The sequence below is a fragment of the Balaenoptera musculus genome, chromosome 6 (assembly GCF_009873245.2).
Source record: "Balaenoptera musculus isolate JJ_BM4_2016_0621 chromosome 6, mBalMus1.pri.v3, whole genome shotgun sequence".
Classification (NCBI taxonomy): Eukaryota; Metazoa; Chordata; class Mammalia; order Artiodactyla; family Balaenopteridae; genus Balaenoptera; species Balaenoptera musculus.
The window spans coordinates 109,893,134-109,909,901 of NC_045790.1; the positions used below are offsets into that span (position 1 = coordinate 109,893,134).

The 16,768-nt window shown below is 57.4% G+C and overlaps 1 protein-coding gene across 1 annotated transcript in view; it reads left to right on the plus strand.

Annotated features, from left to right (window-relative positions):
- Window positions 1-16,768, plus strand: part of PRRX2 (paired related homeobox 2) — a 48,895-nt gene continuing 32,127 nt past the window's right edge. The window contains exon 1 of the mRNA XM_036854220.1: window positions 1-265. Coding sequence (XP_036710115.1) covers window positions 1-265 — 265 coding nt within the window. The remainder of the gene's footprint in view (window positions 266-16,768) is intronic.

Sequence of the window (16,768 nt, forward strand, 5' to 3'; positions counted from 1 at the left end):
ATGGACAGCGCGGCCGGCGCCGCCTTCGCCCCGGACAAGCCGGCGCTGGGCCCGGGGCCGCCGCCGCCGCCGCCGCCAGCGCTGGGGCCCGGCGACTGCGCCCAGGCGCGCAAGAACTTCACGGTCAGCCACCTCCTGGACCTGGAGGAGGTGGCGGCGGCCGGGCGGCTAGCGCCGCGCCCCGCGGCCAGGGCAGAGGCGCGGGAGGGCGCGGCGCGCGAGCCGTCCGGGGGCAGCAGCGGCAGCGAGGCGGCGCCGCAGGACGGTGAGTGCGCGGGGCCGGGGCCGGGGGTTCGGGCGGGGCTGCCAAGGGCCGTGGGAACTGAAATACGGGGATGCGGGGGCTGGAGGGGTGCGAGGCCAGAGGTTCGTGGGTCCGAAGGGGCGAGCACGGGGCAGGCGACGGATGCGGGGCGCTGGCTCAGCCGCACCCCAGCCTGGGAAGGAGGCGCCGCGGCAGGACCTCCGGGGGTGCGGGCGCCGGGCACTGCAGCCCGAGTGATGGCTGGGCCCGCCGCCGCCGCCGCAGCCCTCGTTGAGGCTGTACGTCGCGATGGGGTGGGCTGCGGGACGGGAGCTCTCGACTGGCGGAGGGCACTGCCTTTTGGCCAGAGCCACCTCCAGTCGCTGGAAGCACGGGGAGCTGTGTGCCTTGTGCCCTACCCCGGAGGCAGCCCTGGAGGCCCCACTCCCAAAGAGCCTGAGACGCGGGTGCGATTACTGCTGGGGAAACTGAGGCTTCCGAGGGGCAAAGTGACCTGGTCGCACAGCTGAGTTTCAAACTCTGCTCCCTTCTCTAGCTCCAGGATACCAATCCAGCGACTACTAGGCTCTTGTAAGATGGATTTCCTGGCTGGGGTACCGATGCCTGCCCCTCCCCACCTCCAGTTTGCCCCACTAGCAGCTCTCTAGGGGGAATGGCCCAGCCCTGAAGAGCTAGCTAGGCCTCTCTTCCCCTGCCGAGGTTAAAGGTCATCAGGAAAGGGCTTTAAAAACAAACAACCCACCCAAGTGGCTTTTTTCAAAAAGTCACAGAGGATTGCTGGGCCCTGAGCCCTTGGTAGGAAGGGGGGTGTGGCTAGGGCAGGAGAAGATGAAGATAAAGCAAAGATCCCGGCCCTGGAGAGTTTCCTGCAGGGAGGGGGAGAACTGGAGTCCCCATAGCTCACCCAAGCCCTGAAAAGGAGGTAGGGTCGTCTGAGACCACTGCCCACTTGCTCCCCTAGCTCTGGGGAGCAGGCTGCCCTGCTGGGGGCTCTGGGCCCCTAAGAGTCACCCACCTGATTCCAGCAGCCTTCCCACCTGTCCCCAGGGACCCCCCCCCCCACTTCCCGCACCAGCCCCTTGGTCTCAGGGGAGCTCTGCATGGCTGCGTGCCCCGCTTTTCAGATGAGAGGAGGTGCAGGGAAAACGGAGGTGACGGCAGCCTCATCAGAAACCTTGTCCGGGAGCCTGTGCAGTCGTGAGGGACACCTGACACACACCTGACTTTCAAAGTGCACCTCAGAGAGCGCCCAGCTGGTGCCATCTTTCCCAGTGGCATCCGCCTACCGCCAGCCACAGCGGCTGGCATCTGTTCACCCGCCCAGGTGATCAGGAAGTGGGTAGACCCACTCCTGGGAGTTGGGGTTTCCCTAGTGGAAAAGTGGAAGGAAGGTGTCTGGTTTGGGCCGAGGGTAAAGTGGGGTGCCCTCTGGTGAGGGGTGGGGCCGGCCAGCCTGAGTCGTTTGAGTACCTCGGGTCTCTGCTGGCTCTGAGCTGGCTTCCCCGCAGGGCAGAGGAGAGGTCTTCGGTTTTGCCCTGATGAATGGGGGACCCCTGAGGGTTGGGGAGAGGAAGAGGAGCAAATTGGGAAAAGGAAGGAAAGGAGAAGAGAGGAGTACAGGAGGGATGGGGAGAGAAGGAAGGAGGCAGGGCGTTTTGTACTCAAGTGCCGGCAGGGGTGGGTGCCCACTTCCGTCCTAGGCCCTGGCCGTGGGGACGGACGGGGGAAGGTCTTGCTTCTCCTGGACACAGCATAGAAGGGCTCTGAATGGCGGGTTCTCCTGGGGAGTCCCAGAACAGCTGGGGTCACAAGTACCTGGACAGGGGCACTGGCAGCCCCCGGACAGCTGGGTGGGCAGCAGACCTCTGCAGCAGCCCTGTGGGGTCAGGCCACCCTCACTGAGAGCCCAGGAGCCCTTTCTCTGAGGAGGGGCTTCTGCACACGGGGAATTTCCAGGTACCGGGGACAGAGGACACCCTGGGTGTGGCATCAGGTGGGACGGGGTCGGGGGCCCCTGATGCCCTCACTTGGTCTGCTTCCAGAGGTGGGGATCGCCTTTCTCACCTGTGAGGCACAAGGGGCCGCAGGCAGAGTCGGGGCCGGGCTCAAGGGACCCCCCCCACCCCCAAGCTCCGTCCTTCTGGCCCTCAGCCCTTGGGACGATTTGCTCCAGGCCTCTGCAAATGGAAAGCAACGTGGACAATATGGAGAGTTCCTGAAGCTCTAAAATCCAGCTTAAAGGAGTCTCTTGTTTGGGATTATATCTTTCCTACTCATTTTTGGTGTTAAAACACCCTTTCTTTTATGAAATAAGGATAATAACTGGAGATTGTTTTATTTTAATGTCCTTACTTGGCAAAATTAAAAGGAGGTAACCGTACACTCATTCCTCAGACTGAAAACAAATCACTAGGCCATGAAATCCAAATGTTTTATGTCGAGTCAAGCAGCTCCCCAAGGCCAACTGGGCTCATTCCAGGGGTGCCCGCTGCCAGGAGGTGGGGGGCAGGGGTGGGGGCACTCTGAGGCAGCCCCCGTGCCTGGAGAATCCCTTGGCTTGCTCGCTGGGTCTGGGCCTGCAGACAGAAAGTGGATGGAGGAGAGGCCTGTGTCCCACTCTCCTTCCTTCCTTCCTTCCTTTCCTTCCTTCCCTTCCTTCCTTCCTTCCCTTCCTTCCTTCCTTCCTCCCTTCTTTCCTTCCTTCCTTCTCTCCTCCTTCCCTCCCTCCTTCCCTCCCTTCTTTCCTTCCTTCCTTCCTCCCTCCCTTCTTTCCTTCCTTCCTTCCTCCCTCAAGCAGGTCCCCCCACCACTGCCGCTGGACTCCCAAGTCCTGAAGTCTCCAAAGCTGGGGGAGAGGGGACCTTTCGTCCCCTCGTCCTGGTGAGCCCACCCTGCATCACTGGACCCCTTTACAAAGCAGGCAACCAAACCTCGGGATGCTGGGACTCTGGACCCCGGGCCGGCAGGCTTGGGTCCTGGGCTGTGGCTTAGTCCTCCGGTCCTGGACCCACAGGGAACCCTGGCCCCTCAGTGAAGATTTGGACATACTCAGAAGTGGGTTTTCCTGTGGCTTCTGGAGCTGTTTCCAGGTCCAAAGAAAGCGACTGACACCAAACAGAGATGGGGTGTGCCTTATTAGAAAAATGAAGGTTAATGGGGAAACTGATGAGTTGGAAAATTGATATGTTTTCAACCTGCCAGGTTAGCAGTCTCAAAGTTTTTTGAATATATTTTTCCATCTTTTGTTTTCACCAAGTCATCAGTAGATGTAGCCTATTCTTGCCAATGATTCCCCAGGACCAGGCTCCCCCTGGAACTGACCGGGAAGGCTGTGGCTTCGCCGGTGACTCAGAGCAAATTGGGGTCTCGGGTTCCTCCCAAATCAAACGCTGAGGTCTGGGCCGTGGCACTGAGCTATGCCAAGCACGTTAGGAAAATAAACTCTCGTTTGCTGCCTTTGCACTGACTTACAACAAAAGAAACCACATTAATAACTGAGATTTTCTTTAAAGCATTCCCTCCTGTGGGCAGGGCAGAAACAGGGATGTGGACACACTGAAAATAAACGAAACCCCTGGAGCCAGGCAGGGGTGAGGCCCCCAGCCCAAGGAGGCTGCCTGGCCCGGGTGGGGCTGGGACGTGTTACAGAAAATGCCAGGACCAAGTGGGTCTACTTCACGGAGATTCAGGACAGTGGGGCGCTTGGAGCCTGAGGGCACAGGCTGAGCCGGGGTGGGCTGGGACCTCGGCCAGGGGGTTTGCGCTCCCCTCGCGGAGCTGGTCCCTGAGCCACACCTGTTGATGGGTGACAGGAGGCCAAGGATGAGCCTGGTTTGGGTGGGGACCTCTACCTCCCCCTTGCCAGTGGTGGAAGGCAGGGCTGAGTGTCTGAGTGGGGGGCCTCTGAGGGGACCCCTGAGTTTGAGAGACGAGCCGAATGGCCTTCAATTTTTGGATTTTTCTTGTGGTCAAATACCCCTAACATATGATTTACCATTTTAACCATTTTGTAAGTGTACAGTTCAGTGGCGTTAAGTACATTCACATCATTGTATCCCCACCATCCATCTCTAAAATTTTTTCATCTTCCCCAACTGAAACTTTGCCCCCATTAAACACTAACTCTCTGTTTTCCCTCCCCCAGCCCTTGGCAATCACCATTCTATTGTCTGTCTCTATGAATTTGACTCCTCTAGGGACCTCATATGTGTGGAATCATACAGTACTTATCCTTCTGTGTCTGGCTTATTTCACTTAGCATAATGTTCTCAAGATTCGTCCATGTCATAGAAGGTGTTAGAATTTCCTTCCTTTTTTAAGGTTGAGTAATATTCCACTGTGTTGAATAATATTCCACATTTTGTTTACCCATTCATCTGTCGGTGGACACTTGGGTTGCTTTTGCCCTTTGTTTGTTGTGGATAATGCTGCTAGGGGCATGGGTGTGCAAATATCTCTTCAAGTCCCTGCTTTCAGTTCTTTGGGGCATATACACAGGAGTGGAATTGCTGGGTCGCGTGGTAATTCTACGTTGAATTTTTTGAGAACTGCCGTACTGTTTTCCGTATCTGACTTTTAAAAAAAAATTTTTTTTTATTATTTATTTATTTGGCTGCGTCAGGTCTTAGTTGCCGCACACGAGATCTTTGTTGCGGCATGCGGGGTCTTTCGTTGCGGCGTGCAGGCTTCTCTCTAGTTGTGGCACACGGGCTCCAGAGCACGCGGCTCAGTAGTTGCGGTGCACGGGCTTAGTTGCCCCGCGTCACTTAGGATCTTAGGTCCCCGACCAGGGATTGAACCCGCATCCCCTGCATTGGAAAGCAGATTCTTAAACACTGGACCACCAGGGAAGTCCCCCATATCTGACTTTTTAACCAGCCTCCTTCTAACTGGCTCTGAAAGGTGGCAGCCGCAGCCTCTGGGGCCTTGGAGGAAGGAGACGGAGGGGGCCGGCCTGTGAAACAGGAGCAGGACTGGTGAGGGATAAAGACAAAAGGGTTTCTTCAGAACCAGGCCTTTTAAAGATAAGCCTGCTTTCCTTCCCTCCTCCCTTCTCCCCTCCCCTCCTTTCCCTCCGTCCATTTCCTTGGGGGAGGGGTGGCGAGGGGGGACAGAGCCATCTGCTGTGAATGAGCCTTGGATGGGGGGGTCAGGACACCCAGCATCGGGTCCTGGCTTTTGCTGCCATCTCCGTGTGTGACCTCGGGCCTGTCACATCCTTTCTCCGGGCCTCAGTTCGCCACCTGAACAATGGGAGGTGGCGCACAGATGTTTGTGGGGCTTCTCCTGTCTCTCATCATGAGGTGATTCGGGCTGAGAAATTGCCCCGTGATGGGCCCGTCTCCCCAGGAAGGTGGAGTCTCTGAGGACCGGGTCCTGGCTGGGCCTGGACCCCCAGACAGGTGAGGGCATCCCACAGCACATGCCCAGGAGCAGGGAGACAGGAGTGGTGAGAGCCGAGGAACCAGGCCTAGAAGCTGAGAGCCCGGGGGGTTCAGTCTGAGAACGGCTGGGTTTACCAGGGTAGCTGGTGGGAGTGGGGGCAATGGTCTACATCTCTGGCTTCTTGTCAGAGGGAGCACTCTTGCTTTTCGTTCATCGTCTGTGGTTGCAGGGTGGTCTTGCTCCTCTGTAGATCATCTAGGTGGCGCTTGGGGGCCTGGCACGGGGGCCTTAGACCAGCTGGCACCCCCACGAGGGCCCTTCCCGGTGAGCAGGAGCTCGACAGGGCAGGTGCTGTCACTGTTCCCTTCCAGAAGACTCCAGAAAAGTGACTTTGGAGCAGAAGTGATAATGCCTGCTGGCACGCCACCCTTGAGGCCTAGAAAGTACCCTGAGGCTCAGTGTTGCCATCTGTGAAATGGGAATGCTGGACAGCAATGTCCCTTACAGGGCGGACCCTCAGTGGCTGTGGGAGACCATGCCTGGCGCATAGTAGGTGCTAAATAAAGGGCCTCCATTACAGCTCGTGGAGATGCTCACAGCAGCCGTGTGAGTCAGGCAGGGCTAGTGATTGCCATTCCTATTTTGGGGAGGCCCAGAGAGGCAAATCAACCTGCCTAAGGTCTCCCACCTGGGAACGGAGGGGCGGGATTTGTTTTTGGATTGCAAGTCCAAGCTTCTCTCTCCTGCAGAGCTCAGCATTTGGGCTGGAGAAATGGGAGAGGGGCAGCCCCATCTCGTTGCTGGGGAGACGCAGGCTAAGGTTTGTCTGGGGATCTAAAGGGGGCAGGGAGGCCTTGAGGGCTGGCACCGAGTGGGGCTATTGGGAGGGACTCAGTGCCGTGTTAGGTTTCTAAGCGGATAGAGACAGGAAGGAAGGGATTTCAGTGGCTTGTCCTGGGCGGGGATGCGAGGTCAACCTGGACGAGGCAGAACTTGGGAGGCCTTCCTGGCTTGCCAGACCCAAAGGGCAGTGGCTAACCCCAGGTGGAAGAGAACCTTGGGAGTGATTTAAGGGGGAGCCGGTGCGTCCCTGAACACAGCCTCCAAATGGGGCATCAGTGTTGGAACCCGACCAGGGTGCTGCCCTGGGGTTAGAGGCCATGGGAGTGGAGTTGAAGGGATGAGCCCTTGATGGGACGTGGTGTGAGTGACCAGTTGCTTCCTCTTTGCTGGCCGGGGCCCCGTACCCCTTACGCCTCACTGTCTTCCCACCAACCGTGGAAGTGGATCTTTTTATTACCCCCATCTTATGGGGAGGGAAAGTGAGGCTCAGAGAAGCTGAGCAGTTGCCAAGTTCACACGAATGAATACAGGCTTCCAGCCCAGGCCTGTCCCGAAGCCCCTGCCCTCTACCGCTGGCTGAAGCCATCCCCGGAGCCCCCAGAATGCTGGGTGGTCTGGCCAGGGATGCCCACTTCCAGGCTGGTGTGGCCTGCATTCAGGGGGCCGTGAGGCAGCCAAGGGAGGGGTCTCTTCCACATCCTCAGCAGCCTGGCCTGGGTCACGGGTGTGTGGGAGACGGGTCAGGCCTGGCAGCGTGGGGACCGTCTGGCTTGGGAGGTTTGGGAAGGAGTGAGAACAAGTGGAGGTCTTCTACCCCCTCCTGCCTAGAAACGTCCAGAATGGCCTCCTGGACACGGGAGAGCTGTGGAGGGTCCCTGACTCCGAGGAACAGCCATAGGACAGGCCCCCTTTCCCAGTCCACCCCTAGCTTCCATATTCCTTCCTTCATTCATTCATTTATTCACTCATTCATTCAACAATCATTTTCTGAGCACCAACTATGTGTCAGGACTTGACCTCCAACCACCTGCCCAGACTTTCAGATTTCAAGCCCCAGTGAAAATTTCCAGGCACTTCGAAGAACTGGCATAGAGTGGGCAGTTTTAAAAGTTGCCAGGAAAAGCCATTTACTCACAACAACTACCATCTTGTTGCCCCTATCCGTTTATCCAAGAAAGAACCTTTCAGCATCTTTTTTTTTCTTTCATCCTTTTAAAAAAATACATTTGTTTATTTAATTTATGTATTATTTTTGGCTGCGTTGGATCTTCGTTGCTGTGCGCGGGCTTTCTCTAGTTGCGGAGCACGGGGTCTAGGCGTGCAGGCTTCAGTAGTTGTGGCACGCGTGCTCAGTAGTTGTGGCGCACGGGCTTAGTTGCTGCGAGGCATGTGGGATCTTCCCGGACCAGGGCTCGAACCCGTGTCCCCTGCATTGGCACACGGATTCTTAACCACTGCGCCACCAGGGAAGCCCAAAAGAACCTTTCAGCATCTTAATCTCGGAGTAAAGGACGATCCTCAAAACGGACTTAATTTGGCTTAACAAAAAAACTTGCGAATTGCCCCTATTTTTCTCCTTTTGCGGTAGGTCGGTGAAAACTCTGTCATGGGCTGGCATTTGGGAACCACATGGTGGACTGGCTTTCCCAGGCTCACAGACACGGAGACGTGCACAACCCACCCCAGCCACCCCCCGACCAATACACACGATCCCCGCCCCACCATACACAAACCTGCTCACTCACACACACACCTACCCTCACACCCCGGCCTGAGGGCTCCAGCCTGGCCCAAATGATCAGGTCCAGGCTCTTAATGGCCAGCGTGGCCTCAGGCCGCTGGTGGACAGATGAGGGGCCTGATCTTGCAGGGATGGGCCAAGGGTTAAGTGCCTTTTGCGAGGTGGTGAGTAGGAAAGCGCCGTGGGAGCTTCCTGTTTAGACAGAGTTGGGGAAAGTTATCTCGGCAAGCGCCCATGCTGAGCCGACACAGGGAGACAGGGTGGCGGGCAGCCCCCAGGGGCCGGAGGCATGTGGCAGGGCACTCCCCGCCCGGAGGGAGCAGAGCGGCTGCCAGGAAGGGGCCGTGCCTCCCTGGGATTCGGGGCGTCTCCAGATGTCCTGGGAATGCAGGTCGCTACCTCAATGACCCTGATGCTCGCGCTGCCCCCTGCCAGTCAGGCCCCCTCGCCCTGTGTCCCTTCCACATCTGGGAAGCTGCTTGCTCCCAGCCTGGCTCCAAGGGGCCACCGTGATGACAGGATGCTGTCCACATGGGGCCCTTTACGGCTAATGATATCTTTTATTGCGTCCTAAAAATGAAGCAGGCTCTGGAAGACATTACTTTTGGTCCTTCCTTGTGATCCCTTCTGCGTTCCTGTGTGTGGGAGGGGCAGCTGGGACCTTCTGGTTTGGGGGGCAGTGGAGACCTTAGAAGGACGCTGGGGTGACGAGTTATAGAGAAGCCAAGAAGCTGGGACCTGGTGGCCCGAGAGGTGGACGGGGGCTGCTGGGGGGATTGTGGTCTTTGGAGAAGGTCCTGGGGTGGGGGGGGGGCAGTGAGATCAGGAGGCCCAGGGGCTGCGGGACCTGGAAGCTTCTACAGAGGCCTTTCCTCCCAGAGCTGAGCAAGCACCTCTGTGCTTAAGAACTGACAAGGGAAGATGTGTCACCTCCTGTGATGTCGCTGCCCAGGAGGCACTAGGGCCCTGGACAAGGAGTTAGGACACTGGGGCTTGCCCAGCCCTACAACTCAGGACACGCCCTGACCCTGGTCTGTGCCTCAGTGTCCCCGTCTGAGGGGGTCGGACCATCTGTTTGTCAACAAACAGTGGTCCCAGGAATCACTGCATTCGAATCACCCTGGGAGCTGGCTAAATGCATGTTCCCAGGACCCGGCCCATGGAATGACACCCTCTGGAGCCCGGGCCTGGACCTCTGCATTTAGCAGGGCCCCGAGTGAGTTTTATGTGCATTAAAAGGTGAGCACTGCCGTGCTCTCAGAGGCTCCTTCCAGGGCTAACGCTGCCCCTCTGTCATCTTCCTCAGTTTGCCTGAGTGGAAAATGGTCCTCTTGTGGGAGGATGGAGAGGCCGGGTGGAGCTGCCAGGGAAGCCGGGCATCATTTGGAAGCACCTGGAAGGGTCCAGTATGTGGGGGGATGGTGCTGCTCCCCAGAGCAGCGTCCCCAGAGCCCTGACTACGCTGGAGGCCGCACTGCTGGGTCTAGGAGAGCACAGTCACTGTTGACCGTCTGCCAGCACTCATTGGGCACCTACTGGGTACCCTCCCAAGGCCACCCAAAGAGCTGGCATTGCCACGGGGGAAGATCTGTCTCTCTCTCTCTCAAGCATCCTGACTCCCTCTAGCTGCCAGGGTGACAGGGTGGGGTGGGGTGGTCAGGAGCCTCAGTGCTGAGCTGGGGGTCTCTGTCACTCATCCCTGGAAAAGCACCCTCCCGTTGTCCTGCCCACCTGTTGCTCTTTCCTCCTCTCCACTCACCCTGCCTCTCACAACCCTGCAGGCCCCCCTAGCAGTGGTTCCCGGGGGTAGGACATCCACAGCCCCAGGAGGGCGGCCACCTTGCCCCAGGTTTTGTCCACCAGTCCCCGATCCCGCCTCCCTGCCTGTCTTCCCCCACCAGTGGCCTCCCGCTCCTGGCCGCCCCTGTTGCCCCGGGCGCAGCCGTTTACACACCAGAGATGGCGTTATTAAAAATGACATTTAACCAGAGCTGGAATTACCACGCGGATGGCTGCAAACCTTGGAATCAAAGCCGGAGCCGCCAGGCGCGCCTGGCAGGGGCCTCACGGCCTCCTTTCGCCGCCAGAGCTCTGCACCGGCCTCCCATATAAAGCCCCCGCAGAATGCCGAGGTCTTGAAAGCCCGTGCACCTCCTTTCATTAGACTAACAAATAACACGTAACAGAAAACATCTGTGAACAGCAGCCCCTAATGCTCTCAAGATGGTGCCGCGGGCAGCGGGTCCAGCCAGCGGGCAGCCGGGCCGCCCGGGGCTCAGGTTCTGGCTGCCCCCACCCGAGATGGTGAGGACCCTCGGGAGAGCCTGGCACCCCTCCCCTTCTCTCCTGCACCTCCCCCTGGCACCCTGTGGACCTGGAGGCCTCCTTCTCCACCTCTCCATCCTCCTCCAGCTCAGTCTTCAGCCCTCTCTTCTTGCGGATGAGAACCAGTAATCCGAGGGTCTGTTTGCATGGGGACAGTGCCCTGGACAGGGCATCACAGCCCTCCACTCAAGGGGGGGGGTCTTGACCAGTCGTGTGACCTTGACCAGTCTTGTGACCTTGGCAAGTGTCTTCTTTTTTCTGAGCACCTCGTTTGTCATATGAGGAGAAGAATCGTGCCTCCTTGCAGGGTGGTTTTAAGAATTTAGGGGAGGGACTTCCCTGGTGGCGCAGTGGTTAGGAGTCCCCCTGCCAATGCAGGGGATACGGGTTTGATCCGTGGTCTGGGAGGATCCCACATGCCGCGGAGCAACTAGGCCCGTGCACCACAACTACTGAGCCTGCGCTCTAGAGCTCGCGAGCCACAACTACTGAAGCCCACACGCCTAGAGCCCGCGCTCCGCAACAAGAGAAGCCACCGCAGTGAGAAGCCCGCACACCAGCAACAAAGAGTAGCCCTGGCTCGCCGCAACTAGAGGAAGCCCGCGCACAGCAATGAAGACCCAACGCAGCCAAAAAATAAATTAAAAAAAAACACAAAAAACCCAAAACAAACAAACAAACAAACAAAAAGAATTTAGGGGAGTGATGGAAGCTGGGTAGCTAATCACATAAGAAGCTCAGAAAAGGTGTCTGCTATTATGATTACAGTTGGGAAACTGAGGTTCAGAGCAGTTACGTTACCCGCCCACGGTTCCACAGTAGGTGGAGAAGCGAGGTTTGGAGTCTCGGAGTTTACACCCTTTTCACGAGACCTTGAAACACGGAGTGAGGAGCCAATTGTTGTGCTGAGTGAGGCGCACGTTCAGAAATGCAGCTGCCACGGCCCCTGCCCTCAGGGAATGTCCAGTCGGTAGCTGATGGCAGAGGATGAACTCACCTTTGAGAGAGAGCAGCTTGGCCCTGCCCTCACTGAGGCCAGGCGCCCCCCCAGCACTCCCGCCACCAACCCCGTGGGCTAGGAAGCCACGGGGGCCTCCAGATGTGACATCCTCCCCGTGTGGCAAGAGACCAGATGCCTCCCCAGGATCTAAAGCACCATCCCCACAGCTCAAACCGGGAGGAGGAAGGACTGCATCCCAGACTAGGGAGGAAAATCCAGGAAAACATCCCAGAAGTGGGAGAAAAGACAAATTGGCCCTTTGTTCCCTGTTTCCCTCATGAAGAAGCTAGAGAAAACAGGCCTTTTTCCCTTCCCCCAAGAGACTGTATGTGAAACACCCTGCCTCCCTGTCCCCTTCCAAGAGATGCCTTGCTACTTGGTTCCATTCATTAATTCACCCGTTCACTCGTCCATTCATTCACCCATTCACCCGTCCATTCATTCATTCACCCATTCACTCATTCATTCGGTGCACATGCGTGCTGTTTGAGGCATCAGTGGACAGGCAAGACGTGGTCCCTAACCAGGGAGCAGAGCACGGAGGCAGCTCCCTGACGCCCAGCTCTTCACCTCTGTCTGGCTCCGAGCTCAGTGCTTCACAAGCAGCCTCACGCTGAGTCCTCTCAGCAGCCTTTTGACGCAGGTGCAGTACTATCCCCATCTTACGGATGAGGAAACTGAGGCTCAGAAAGGCAAAGTGACTTGCCCAAGGTCACCCAGGAAATATGCTGTGATCCCCAGAGCCCAGGTACAGCGCTGGCCACCCCATGCTGGGCTCCCAGATGGCCAAGGAGCCGTAGTGTCCTCTTGCTGGAAGCATCCCAGGCCCTGCCAAGGAGGGACTGTGCCACCCATCTCCTTGGTTCTCACCCCAAACCTCCACAGTGCCTGAGGAAGGTGCCACTTTTCCAGGGACACCACTGTGCAGAGCCTGACCCATAGGTGACCCAGGCCGGAGGGCTCTGGGCTGTGCCGTGACTGGGGGGCTGGGGCTGGGGAGGGACCCCAGCCTTTGGGAATCTCGTATTTCCGAGAGACATCGTGTTCTTATTGGAAGGCCAGCCTCCCCTGCAGAGCCGGCTGCCCTGCCACCTCACCCCGAGGCGAGGAGAGTGTCAGGGCTCCAAGTGGGAAATTGCTGGAGACAAGAAGTAAAAACGAACTACTCTGGTTTCACCGGGAAGGAAAAAAGAAAAGGCAAAGATCTAAAGCGGCTGAAAGTGGGTTCGTTATTTAAAGAAAATTATTGCTGTTGCAGCGGATTCAAGTTGGGGGCAGATCAGAGCTCCAAGGGGGGAAAATGGGGAAGGCTTCCCTCCATCCTTCTTTCCACAAATATTTGTTGAGCATCTACTCCATACCAGAGCGAGGGCTGGATCCTGGGGTCCCATCAGGAAACAAGGGGGTGTGGTCTCCCTGCTGTGAAGGAGGTAAGAACAGATAATGGGGCCCCCTACCTGGTCTGGAGGTTCAGAGGAGGCTTCCTGGAGGAAGTGGATTTTCAGAAGGGACCTAAAGGGATGAGTGAAGTTAGCCAGAAGAAGAGGTTGGGAAGGGTGCTCCAGGTGGAGGGAACAGCAGATGCAGAGGCTCAGAGGTGAGAAGGAGATTGGCTGTTCCAGGAGCAGAGGGGGTGGGAGGGAGCCCGGTGGAGGGGGCCAACGAGCAAGGCCTACTTCAAGATTTGCAATTTTTGTGTTAGGCGGGGTGGGAATGCTTTCTGTGCACCTGTGGGCGTTTGGAGTGTCCAGAGCACCCAGGCCCTCCCTGGTAGCGCCCTTGCGGAGTGGGTGTTCTCTGTCCTGTGGGACGTGAATGGCTGACTTGGGAACAGCTCTTGTGTCCTGGCTGCTCAGAGCCTCCTGGGGTGCCCCATCTCCAAAGGAGCAGATCAGAAGCCCTAACTGTCCGCTCCGGCCCAGCTGCTGTGAGATCTGACATCCCAAGTCAGAGAGGGGTGGGTCCAGGAGCCGTGCAGAACCCGAGGCAGGGCGGGACCCCATGCCCAACATGGGGCTCGCCGATCCATCCGTGGGACGGCTCTACCCAAGACATGGACCCAACACTAGGGCTTTGTGCCATAGGTGCACAACCACTCTGAGATGGCAGTTTCCTTAGCAGACCCATTAGCAAGATGAAGACGGTCGCCCTGGCTGTCTGACTGCAAATCCTGCCTCCCGGGGGGAGTGGAGGGAGTTTGGGGTGCTTGCGGCTGAGTCGGGGGCTGGGTGACTGGGGTGACTGGGTGGCATCGGAGTGTGTTCAACTTCATCACTGTCAACAACTGTCCCAACAGTCAGGACCATTTATTGTGCACCTACTACGTGCTCAACCCTCTGCGTAAATCATCTCATTAATTCCTCCCAGATACGCTAGGAGGTAGGCAGTCTTATGGCCCCATTTTCCAGATGAGGAAGCTGAGGCCCAGAAAGGTGGGCTATGTATGGAGGACACGGGGGCTCCAGGCCTTAGGCCCTTGTTTTTGGCGTGTTCCCCACCCCTGCTGGCCCTGGAGCCCCTGGCTGTGCTCACTCTAACCTCGCCCAGCCTCTCCGGGTTTGTTTAGAAAGGGATGGGTGAGAGAGGTGATAACGCGGGGCACAGGGTTGCTGGACAGAAACCAGAGCTGCTCCTTGATCCTGGCACGCAGGCCAGGATCCTGGGACAGGGACGGCCCCCATTATTCCCATGCAACTCGATGGTGACACAGGCATAGAAGTGGAGAGTTGGCTCCAGAGTCCCAGTGGGTCCCCCGCCTTCTCAAGGGCAGGATGTGCTGCCGGTGGGGACCCAGCTTAGCTGTGGGATTCCAGCTCCGTCCTCACCCCCACTTCCTGGATGATCTTGAGAAAGTGTCTTGTTTCTCTGAGCCTCAAATTCCTCATCTGCAGAATGGGCACATCGCTAGTACCTGAGGCCCGGGTTGTTCAGAGGAGCTGATAAAGTCAAGCGGGTAGGGGCTCAGCTCTAGGCCCACCTGGCCTCAGGTAGGTGCACAGTAAACACCAATTTGTTTTCTCTTTCACTGTCCCTGACACTTGGGAGGAGGAGGCAGATGCAAAGTTTAGGACTGTCAAGCCCCTTTCACAGATGGAAAAAACAAGGAGGGACAAGTTTCCCATGGTCCCACAGGAAGAGGAGCTGAGATTAGGAACAGAGTTCTTGGCCCCAGAAGCTGACCTCAGTGGCCTTTGCTGGTTCCTAACTATGCTTTCCAAAAAGGAGACAGGTTATCCAACACACACGCAGGACCAAGACCCCTCTGCCCCTGCCCAGCCCTGCCTAGTGACCTAGGGTGCCCTCTGTGGGTGAGTTTGCTGCAGCCCCAGCCTAGCTGGAACTGACCCCTGCTCCCGTGTGGCATGAGTATCTTGCTTTATTTTCCATGGTATAAATTATAACCATGTATAATTTCATGACAAATACCGTCTATAAAACACAACACAACTATTTTTATAATGTGGCGTTTGAGGTTAAAAATTCAAATTAGACATTAATTGCAACTTCTAGAAGGTCTGTGGATAAGATGGCTTGGGGAGGAAGGCTGAGATATTCAGATATGCTCCCTCAGGGGTTACAGATGGGTTCTCACCACATGTCTAGAACATGCACACGCATACACACACACACACACACACACACACACGCTTGCACTCAACTGATCTCTGGCTTGAGCAAAGCTGGTTTAGACACGGTGTTTGCACTCGTAGGAAAGCTGATCTCGATGCTGGCTCCTTTCTCGGCCCAGGACTCTGATGTCCAAGCGTCCATCAGAAGCAGGTTACATGATAATCAAACAGCCCTGGGGTTTGTGGAGGCGGATGGCAGGGGGAAAGTCACAGAACTTGGGGCGCCAAGAAAAGAAGCGAATGTATCGGGTTAACCTCCATTGGGTGCCAGCTCTCAGATTCTCCCTAAACCCTCCCCTTCCTCCACCCCGTAAAACCAAAACCAGATGGAAATCTAAGTGAATAGTGGGTCTGCGGACAGGGCAGACAGCGTGGGATGGAGCCCTGATCAGAGAGGAGGGAGACAAGCTGGGTGAGCCCCATTCCAAGGAGGCCAGGGGTGGAGCGTGTCCCCTTTGGCACCCACGGGCCAGATCTCAGCCCCCACAGAAGAACGTCGGGGCTCTGGAGAGCTCCGAGGCAGCTTCTTGGGCTCTGTGGGGATGGTGGCGAATGTTTGCTGCTTTCTTCAAACCAGAACAACAGCAGAGGTTGGGAGAGTGGGTCTGCCCTCTGCACTGCAGATTTTCCTCTCCCCGCCTTCCCATGGGTCCTGGCAGAAGGGCAGCAGCTCTAGGGAGTCAGTAGCCAAGGGTGGGAGTCCAGTGGCCTCCTAATGCTCCCAAGGGCCCCAGGGAGAGGGGGTCCAGAGTGAGGCCAGTGAGTCCGACCGACCCCAGCTGGCTCCCTGGGGCCAGGGGCTTCCCCCTTCTGAGCCTCAGTTTCTTCATCTGTAAAGTGGGGATAATGGCGAGTGAATTGTGAGGGTGCAGATAGGCAGCAGTACTTTCACATAGTAGTGGCACAGGGCCAGCCGCTGCTGTTATCATTACTGCCATTGCTATTATTAGCAACTCACAGGCGGGTCCCTGCGAGAGGGCAGGCCGAGGACCCAGGCACACCCCTGGCAGCTGCTGGTCCCCAGGGTCCCTCATCTCCCCAGCATGAGAATGGGAACTGTCCCAACCCAAACTAGCTCCACATTAAGGCAACAGCTCTCCTGCTGCCTCCACCCCCAGCCCCACCCTGGGGCGGGCAGTGTGAGTGGGGCTTGTTTATTCCTGTTGCCTGTTGGCATGTTCAGGGTGAGATGGAGGGGAGGGGTGCAGACAGCGTCTCCACCCCTCTCTCAGCAGCAGCTGTGTCCATCCTGGAGGACTGCTCGGGTGTCTTCAGCGCTACCCACCCAGTCTTGGACACAGCAGACAAAGAGAAGCCTCTGTCACTAGAGCAGCGTCAGGAACAGCCCAGGGGAGGGGCTTCCAGCTCCGTCGTGGGGACCTCAGACCATTGCCTCCATCCCTCCCCCCTCCCCGCTCCCCCCGGCTGTCCCGGTGCCAGCCACGCCACCTTTAATGTCACTTCTTTGGTTGAACTCCCTGTCCACAGGGAGCCCTTGCCAGGAGCCCCTTCGTAGCAGTAACACATCCTCTCACTGAAGAGGCCCCCACTGACCCCAGGGTGTACATTCTAACCCCTCA